This window comes from Zonotrichia leucophrys, chromosome 6, assembly GCF_028769735.1.
Source record: "Zonotrichia leucophrys gambelii isolate GWCS_2022_RI chromosome 6, RI_Zleu_2.0, whole genome shotgun sequence".
NCBI classification, from domain to species: Eukaryota; Metazoa; Chordata; class Aves; order Passeriformes; family Passerellidae; genus Zonotrichia; species Zonotrichia leucophrys.
Genome location: NC_088176.1, coordinates 12,832,651 through 12,842,553, shown reverse-complemented (window position 1 = coordinate 12,842,553; position 9,903 = coordinate 12,832,651). Strand labels below are relative to the sequence as shown.

General features: G+C 46.8%; 1 protein-coding gene across 2 annotated transcripts in view; it reads left to right on the top strand.

Moving 5' to 3' along the window:
- The first annotated feature begins 122 nt into the window (after window positions 1-122).
- The window catches only part of SUFU (SUFU negative regulator of hedgehog signaling), an 84,756-nt gene continuing 74,975 nt past the window's right edge, over window positions 123-9,903 (top strand). For both annotated transcript variants that reach the window (XM_064716379.1, XM_064716378.1), the window contains exons 1-2: window positions 123-409; window positions 6,006-6,140. In XM_064716379.1, coding sequence (XP_064572449.1) covers window positions 228-409; window positions 6,006-6,140 — 317 coding nt within the window. In that variant the 5' untranslated portion in view covers window positions 123-227. The remainder of the gene's footprint in view (window positions 410-6,005; window positions 6,141-9,903) is intronic.

Genomic DNA, 9,903 nt, shown 5'->3' with positions numbered 1-9,903 from the left:
TCACGCCACCTTTGCAGCGGGGCCCCACCCCCTCCGCGCGGAGCCCCGCGCAGCGCCGCCATTGGCGGAGCTGGTCTGTCACTCAGGCGGCCCGGCAGTAGGCCCCGCCCCTCCTCCGCGGCCCCACGCAACCGCTTGGGCCGGGCCGGGCCGGGCCGGGAGCGCCTGGCGGGAGCGGAGCGGCTTCGGCACCAACTGGGACGGGCGGGACCAGCCGCCTCTGGGACATGGAGGGCGTGCGGCCGGGCGGGGGGCCCCCCGCGGGCGCGCCGGGGTCCGGCTCGGGGTCCGGGTCTGCATCCTTCCCGTCGCTGTTCCCGCCGGGGCTGCACGGTATCTACGGCGAATGCCGCCGCCTCTATCCCGACCAGCCCAACCCGCTCCAGGTCACCGCCATCCTCAAATACTGGTGAGGCGGCCTGGATGGGGCCGGGGTCTTGCGTGGAGCCGGGGGGAGCCTTGGGGCCGGCGCCTTGTGTGGGATAGGAGCGGGTTTGGGAGGAGTGGTGGGAGCGGGAGAGGTTTGGGAGAAGCCCGGGGGCTGGGGACGTTGCACGGGGTAAGCTGGAGTTGCTGGGGAGGGTTGCAGCAAGGGGAGAGGGACAGGGGATTGCGTCCTGTGCTAGGTGTGAGTTGCAAGAGTTTTGGGGACATGCAGCGGGTCGGGGGATGGAGGGATTGGGGGTGCAGTCGGTTGCCTGGGGCGTGCGTTTGGAGGGGGCTCCTGGGGAGAATGTGCTGGCAGTAGGAGAAGGGTCTAGAGAGGTGTGCACTGAAATCAGGAGAGTGCATTGGGGTTTCTGGGGTGATTTGGAGGGTCCCTGAGTGAGGGGTTGCTGATGAAGGCCCCAGCTGGGACAGATCTTAGGAAAAGGGAGTGCGTGTTACTCAGTGGAGGTGTTCCCACAGAAGGTGAGGGTCTGGAGTTTCCCCCTGGGCAGGAGGCAGGAGCTCTGTCTCTGGCCGGGACCCTGCGGTTCCAGTGTGGCAGCACTGACCAGAGTGAAGCCGCCGTTGCAGCCTGCAGGCCGGACACTGCCCTGTGTACCCATACAGCCCACGGGGCAGTCAGTGCCAGCTTCGCTTGGCCTTACACAGCCATGCCTTATCACAGACTGTGGATCTGCTGTGCAGTGTCTCTGCTGACACAGTGTCTGACACCAGGAACAGCAGTTGTTTATGTGGGAGAGTGGCATGAAGGAAGTTCTTGGATGTTTAGCTATCAAGATAAGTGTCTAGCGTCTAATCCCGTGTGTAGAGGAGTTCCTTTTGCTTTTTGCTGTTGCTTAGCTGCTCAGCCCCCTCTTCTGGGGCTAAGGAACATGATCAATCACCCCTGAAAGTTTGCTTTACATGACGTTGGCCAGTCCCTACCCCAGCACTTGAAAAAACTAAATGCTGAACTTCTTTATTTACAGCTCATTTCAACCTGTATGTTTTTATCTAATTAGAGTCCTGAGCAACAGCAGAACAACATCCTGCCTGTGTGCTGCTCTGACAGACAAAGCTATTGCTGTTGTTTTCCACAGAAGTGTAGTTTTTAAGTGATTCTAGCAAGAAGTTTATCTGTTAGCCTTTATTGCCTAGGGGAGTATTGTATTAAAATGGCGCAGTGGGCTGACATAAGATTTTGCAAATCTGAGACTTCAAAATATAAATAATTTCTTAGTCATCTGTGCACATCAGTACTTTGGTGGTGGTCTGATCAGTCTGTTTTCACACTTATGTGTAATCTTAGATACTCATGAAGTGTTTCCAGTCACGTTAGCACTTCTTTTCTATCAACAGCTTAAAGCATACTGGCTATGGGGTGTAGGATTTGTGGAGGTTGAGGGAAATTTAGGTCTATAGTGAAGAATGGCAAAGACCCTTGTTTGGGAAGAAACCTTGTTGCCTAAGGGATTGATGAGGGTTTTGCTGCAGTTGGAGCTCAAACACTAAAATGATTACTGCTGGCAGTGATGGCAGGTTGCAAGTAAGAAGTAATGTGAAGGCCTGTTTATCCTGGCATTTTCCACTTAGTGGTTCCTCCAGCTGTTAGCTCAGCCAGCAGCGAGAGCTGAGAGCTTCTGTTGTAAAGGTGAGCTTCCTACTGCTGTCCTGGGCAGGAAATGCTTGTGTGAGGTAAAGCCTCCATGGGCGCCACAAGTTCTTTCTTTCCTGTTGTTGGGTGAAACTTGGAGCTTGGTTTTGTTATGTCTGGTAGAACGACTCCTGCCACAACACTCTCTCTCCTACTCTGCCTGGGCTGCCAGCTATTCGCTGGTTAAATTAGAAGAGGAAATGGCTGAATGAAGTTCTCTGCCTTAGAAGAAATATTGTAACACTAATCAGCTTTTAATTATATGTATCAGTTTCACTATGGTTAACAGCGATTTGTTTTTTTTGTTCAGGGAGCTGAAGTTGTAGTCTTCGGCTTGCAGATCAGAGCAGATCCTAACTGTGTAACATTGGAGAATCTGCAGAACTCCATGCCTGTTGCACAAAGGGGTTTAGCCATGTGGTTTATTTAATAGTCTTTTAAAATGCTCTTTGCATAGCTTAGGATCCAATCAGAACTTCTTGGGAGAATTTCTGTCTGTCTTTGTGAAGGCCGTGCACCAAGATGGATATCCAGTATCCCCTTTAATTATAAAATATGGTAGAGTATCTCAAACTGAAATATCTTGTTGCGTGGAATTACTGGTGAAAAAATCAAATTTGTTCTTTTTTTGTGATAGGTTTTCAAATAAGCGTAATTTGGGCTCGACTACTGGGTTTTTATCACCTGTCTTAAATTTAGGCCATACTCTCAAAAACCTGTGCAGTGAGCTGTGGTCTGTGGCCTTTTGGGAATCACACACTACTTCTGAAGGGTTGTTAAAAGGTAGCTGTGAAAAGCAATCCTATTGTCAGCTGCTGGGAAGTGGCTACAGACAATACACTAAGGACTTTTCAGGGTGAATGAATTAGGAGTTTTCCGATGTCTTTCCATTGTGGGTCTCTTTCCTCTGCGTTTCTCCTTCCACACAAACTTCAGGGCGCTCTTAACATCAGTCGAAAGAAGGCTCTTGGTGCAGATGCAAATACAGGGTTTCCCCTGAGGCTGCCCTTCCTGCTCCTGAATGAGCTCCATGAATAGAGAATGTAACAAATTTGTACTGTACCTCTGGCTTTGAAGTTGGGCCCTTCCTAATAAAATCCTCCAACGCTTCCAGCTCTTTGTGTGAGTGCATGTACTGATATGCAGATTGTGATACAAGGTCGAACCCTGCCGCGGCGGCCGTGGGCGGGAGGAGGATGTACCTCAGCAGTGCCGACAGGGAGCAGTGAAACCTGCCACCGAAACTGGATAAATATCTGTGCTGACTAACCTCTGGTGAGCATTATTGCCATGGCTGGGTTACTGCAGGTAGCTGGCTTAAAGCTCATGCTGAATGTTTGTGCAGTTGCGGTGGTTTTGGGATAGGTGTATGGCTTGGATATGTGTTGTTTGGAATTTAATTAGTCACTGCTGCAGGGTTTTAGTCTACATCTCTTCCAAGTGAGATTTCTCAGCGAGTAAAGATGGTGTGGCTGGATCGTTGAGCAGCATGTGAACCACTTGGTAGTGAACTCTGGGCAGGGCTGAGCTCAGCTTCTCCAGGCCACCTGGTGCCACATTGTGTGGCCACCTCTTGGTGGTCTGGTGCTGCAGGTCTCCAGAAAAGTTTGGCCTTTGGAGACAAACACAGGATTGCTGGCAGGAGTGAGGGAGAGGTGTCTGGCTTGCCTGGGGCTGTCCTAGGCCGGACTTGCCATCTGCATCAGACCTGACAATTGTGTTTGAGTAGCCCTAGGGAAAAGCATGTGCTCATGGAATAGTCCCTGTCCTGAAAAGGGCAGTATAGAGGTTTCTCTTGTGTGTTGTCAGTGTGAGTGCCTGTGTCAGCAGTGTTCCAGCATTGATTGTTTGACTTCTGAAGTGTTATTAAACCCAGTTTGGAAGCAGGTTTTCTTTATGTAGGAGATGCTGGTTGCTTAGCAGTGTTCCCTTCATTGCAAAGCCCACACAGCTGCTCTGACCATGACTAACCTCTCACTCTGGTCAGTGCATGAACCTCCCTCACTCCAGATCCTCCCAGTCCAGTAATAATTGTGTGTGGCTGCTGCTGGTCACTGCCACTCCTCCAGGGTGAGTGACCATCCTGGCTGGAATTGCTTCCATCTGACTGCTTCCATCATGGATCCCTGGAGGGCTGAGCACTGACCAGGACATAGATGCCTTGCTCTGAACAGAGCCACCTGGATGGGTGTTTCTGGTAGAGACCTCAGACTCCAGTGTGACCTGATGCCAGTGAGAGAGAACCGGTGAGAAAAGGGTGTCAGAGGGGACTTGTTTTTTTCCTGAGTGTTTCAAACTATTGCTAGACTTTGAAAAGAGTTTTTCAGGTGTCTGCTGAAGATCAGACTCAGCTCCATCCTGGGGTCTGATACACTCTCCCCATGTTTGCTCACCACTTTGCCTTTTATGCCGTGAAGATGCCACTTGTCATATGAGCAGGCTGCATTGTTCTGATGTAGCCTTTGACAGTGGACACTTGTGCCACTGCTGGGGGTGAGCTGCTCATCCCCTCTGTCCTGCCCCAGTATCCTGGGCTGCATCCTCGACTGACCTGCTGGAGAAGCTGCAACTGGTGTCAGTCACCATGATGGTAATATATGACTTAGGAGGGAGAAGCTGTCCTACGTAAAGTCAGTCATGTTAGACAACTGCTCTGGTTTTTTGCCAGCAGCAGTAGGAGCAAGGCAGCACAGCGCACCTGTAGAGAGGCCTTTTAGTGCACCAAGCTGATGAGCTGTTTTGTACAGACTTGATAAAGTTGGGCAACAGGAGGAGGGCAGAGAATATAAAACAGTGTCTCGCTGTCACTAGGGCTGGATCCATCTGTCCAGCCACGGAGACTGTGTATCATGATACACAAACCCTCAGGACAAGTGAAGGAAGGACAGCCATGCCCTGCAGCCTGCAGATGATTGTGTCAGTGTCTGTCTCAGACAATAGACATGAGAGGAATTGATGTGTAGAATCATTTGTTCCAGTGAATGGGGTCGTGTGAGTTTGGATTTTCTTGTTCTGGGAGTTCTACTTGAAGACACTGTGTTGTAGGCACAAAGTGGTTAAACAGCTGCTCAGCTGTGCCAAAACTGCTTGTGGTAGGTGTTTTGTGATTGACAGGGCAAACAGCAACACAGTCCAGCATGTTCCTTCCTTCAGCAGGGAGTTGTCCTGTCTTTGCTCAGACAGAGGTGACGCGAGTGGCAGGAGGATGTGCTCTGCTCTCTGCTGGCACACAGCCTCAATTCCCTGTGCCTTGTAGCAGGAAGGGTGGCTGCAGGCTTTGCTGGTTGCTCTGTAGCATAACCTGCCTGTGCTGCATTAACTTTTGAGTTATGTTCTTTTAAGGAAGCCGTTCTAATGCTGATGCAGAGGGTACAGTGGTGCTTTTTACATTCTTGGTTAATGCAAGTGGTGTATTTTTAGAAGTTTTGCTGCTAGTTTTACTGAATTAATATTTTTCTCCTCCACTGTTTGAACTATTTTGTCTGTGTTCAGAAGTATGGATTACTCTCCTCAAAACTTAGTAATTTCAAAGTCTGCTTGGAATAGCATCACTTTTTTTTTGAGGTATGTGCCTCTGGACTGAATTAAGAGTTTGCAATGCAGATATAGCCATTGCTCTTTTACTAGTACAGTTTTTCAATTTTCTTTGTGTTTTGTGGAAGCTTTAATATGATTTTCCAGAGGTTTTTATGCTTTAACATTAAAAACATTTTTAGCATGTTGCACACATGTACTTTGTCTTCCTGTGCTCAAAGCTTTCTGGACTTAACCTTCCTCATGATTTTTTTTTTTAAGGTAATTTGAAAATTCTAATTTTTGTTTTAAACTAGGTCTTTGTACAACCTCTTCTAGCACCTGGGGAGACTTATCCTTTGTCTTGAGTGAACTAACTTATGTATGAATATTTCTGTTTTTCACGCAGGCTGGGAGGACCTGACCCTCTGGACTATGTTAGCATGTACAGAAACCTGGGAAACCCAGCACTGAATGTTCCTGAGCACTGGCACTACGTCAGCTTTGGGTTAAGTGACTTGTATGGAGACAACAGAGTACATGAGTAAGTGTCATTTAGGTTCTGTAGCTGTGTGTTGAGTTTTGTGTTGCGTTTTGGGGGTGTGTAGGTAAACCCCTGTCCTGCTGCTCGTATTGTTTGAACAGCTGGTTTTCTGTTGAGAACACCCTAGCCCTGGTCTCAAAAACAATGACGTAGGCCTGTGCTTGCATGTAGAAGACATTCTATGTTTCCCTCTGCAGGCTTTGAATGCAGTATATTTCCTTTCAGTGTTGAGTGGGTTTTTGTTTAAATTTCTTTTAACTTGTTGGGAAATTTTCTTTTAACTGTCTGTCTTGTTGTGTTTTTCACACTCTGTAATCTGTTATGGTTGTACACTTAAATCCTGACCTCTCCCTGTGCATGTTAAATGCCTTCCTCTGGAAAACTGCTGTAAGGGCATTTTTGCTGTTGCTGGCACAGCAGTGTTACTGTCAGCAGACTGCCACTCCAGTGGATGCTGTATTAAGTGCCAATTTGTGTAACAGAAGCCTAAAACTCTAATTGTTTGACTGTCTTTTCTCCAGTAATTAAATTATTATCTTAGGTTGCTGGTATGAATGGTTTCTAGCAGGGACTTTGCATTAGACCGAGCAGGCAGCATGAGCTAACCCTATTCTTTCATTAGCTGACCTTACTCCTTAACTCCAGTTGAAGTGAGTAGCAGTAGCCAGGCCATCATGATTTTGGGGCTGTGAGCATGGTCTTTTAGCCAGCCAGAAATGGCACAATGTTTCTGCTGTCACTGTTTACTGAAATTATCTTTGCACTGTGTTATAGTTGCAGGATAAAAGTCCTTGATGAATGGTGCAGCAAAGGATCCAGTTTGTTCACACAAGCTTTCCTCCTTTTGTTTGTCTTGGTTAAGATTCAGCCACCAGCTTTTTTTCCATCAGTGTTTCTCTTGCAACAGCAGCAGTTGGGCAGTTTCTTTAACTTTACCCATTCCTCAAGACAGTTTCTCCTGTTTTTTTCCTCCTTGTGTTTGTGATTACAGAACTATTTTTCAGAAAACAAGTCTGGAGTTTATACAGGACCCTAATGTCAAAGAGATCTGCCTGGGACATTTAAGCAACCATTAACAACAAACCCCAGTTTGGGAGGAAAAGTAGGGCAAGTGAAAGAAATGAAGTTTAAGGCTTCCTTCCCCCCCAAGAGATCTTAGTGTGAACGTGTAGATATTTACATGGTACTTTTGTTCATAGATCAGGTGTGTGTTTCCTTCTGGCTGGAATAGCATCCCCAGCTGCACAGCACTGTCCTTGTGTCACTTGCCTTGAGATGGTCAGCTGTCTGCAGTCTGTCACCTTTAATTTAGCCTCATTCTTGGAGCTACAAAGCTTAATAGTATTTAATATTGATAGTATTGTCGAGTAGGTTGGTTCTACCTTGTGTCCCAAAGCCTTAATATACAATTGTGCATGTGGTAGAGCTGTCAAGACCTACTCATCTCCTAAACACTGAACCTGAAGTTACCAGCTGGTATGTGAGCACTGTAGACTGGCTGAGAGAAGATTTTCAAAGGAGCTGAGCCCTCATCAGCCATTCTCATTCCCAAGAGCAATTCTTGTTTGTTAAAACAGCTCTGGAAATTTGATGGCTGTGGGAATTGCACGTCACCAGCCCAGCCCTGGGTGCACACTGCAGGAATGTGGTGGATTTTCCTATGTACTCAGGAGGTTCTTGTTCTCTGACAGGGAATTTAATAAAGCTTTGTTTAAGAAAATATGTCTCTCTTTTGCTTGAAGGGCTTTGGAATTCTGCTGTCCCAGGTAAAGTGTGCTGTAGAATGGTTGGCAGGAGCATGGGGTTGCAGGGCAGCTGTTTAAGTCTTTGGTGTATTTCCTTTAAAACCAGGGTGGCACTCTTCAATTGCCCTGGCCTCTGGAGACAGGAAAGAGTTTGTATTTTTTTTGTTGTTGTTTCCAAGCTGTCTACAAAGAGTGCAGAGCTGGATCTACTTGTGACAGTCAGCAGGATTCCTACAACAGGGATGTGCTTCCATAGCCTTGCTGTCCTTCATATTTTAGAAAGGAAAAGACAGAACACTGCCAAAGGTCTTGTTAATTGCCCAGTTTGGGTAACATGTAGCTTACTTTTTGTGGACCTCTCATAGTAATACAGTACAGTTTAGAACAATTATAATGCAGTATTAAATGAAAAGGAGTTTTTGATTTTTTTGAGTGGACTAACACTGAATTGGAGACCCCGTATTTTTATTTATAATGGAATAGCAAACAGATGTAGCAAATAATGTGAAAATGTTGACTTTAATTTATATTTTTTAATAAGAACCTGAAAAGTCTGAAGTAGAGGTCTCCCTGTGCCTTCTTGTTGACAGATTTATTTTCAGTTAAAGCAGCACTGTTTCCTGCTCTGCTTATGTATCAGCTATACTCTGCTTACAGAACCAGTCTGGTTTTAAGAATCTGTAGAATAAGATGGAAGAAATCTTAAGAATTTAAAACAAGGAAACCTTTTTCATTTAAAATCCCTCAGTGTTTCATGGTATAATGGCAACCATGACACCAGCTGTGCTGGGCTGATAGCTCTAAAAATCCTAAATCATGATGTCATGACAGCATTGGGGAACCACAGGCCTTTCAGTGGGATTTCATGCCAAGCTGCTTGCATGGAAATAAGTCTCTCCAGTTGAGCGTGTTGCACAACTTGAGTGGCAGCAGAAATCCTTCCAGTATGTTTTTGCAAGTTATACTCAATTTTTAGCTTTTTCTATCTTCTTTCTAATCAAAACAAACGTGTGACTTCTTGAATCTATTCAGCAGGGTTAAAGTAGGGCCTTTTTTTTTCTGCATTCTGAAGAGATTCTGCACTGCAGTGGTGAGTGTGTGCAGCGTGCTGGCAGGAGGCATGTGGCCAGTGCAGTTGTGGGAGAGGAGATGCTGAGTCCTGCACTCTTCTCCACCCCTTGCTGGCAGCAGCTGCCCACAGCAATGCCAGCAGCAAGGAACATGTCCCTGTGTGTCTGCCCAAAGCCAGTGCCTCAGCTGGCAGTTTGCGCTCTGATGCCAGGCCATCAGTGAGGTCAAGGGACAGATCATTCCTGCAGTTTACAATCATTATGGTGACTTCTTCCTTGGTGGAGAACAGGTGCACAAGGAAGGCAGCATCAGCAGGTGTAGCTGGACTCAGACTCCATCAGTGGCAATGCCAGCTTCAGCTGACTCCCTCAGGAGTCTCTGACCCAGGAGGCAATGGGCAGAACCTGATGCATAGGAAATTCCACCTGCACATGAGGAAGAACCTAATTACTGTGTGGGTGACCATGTGCTGGAACAGATTGTCCAGAGAGGCTGTGGAGATACTAAAGAGCCATCTGGACACAATCCTGTGCCATGTGCTCTGGGATTACCCTGCATGATCAGGAAGGTTGGACTAGATGACAATGGTGCCACAGTGTTTACCAGCCCCAGATTGTGCTGGCACAGGTTTGCAGGGCTGTCCAGGGACTAAGAAGGAAAATGTGTTTTTCCCATACTGGCTTCTGACTTCAGTTTGCTCTAAGGCCAAGGTTTGAATCTTCACTTAACTGTTCTGTAGTGTGAGTGCTCATTCCTTTTCTGAACACTTTAAAGTGCATGGAAAGTGAAAACCATGATGCAATAGAATTCCTGAACACCTTGAATAGTCTTATTTGTATTAAAATTGCAGGGTTGTAATTCAGAGCTGAAATAGAAAGTAAGGTTTAAATTATGGATAGATTGAGATAAGATTTTTATTTGTGGTCTTCCCACATCCCACAAAGTGA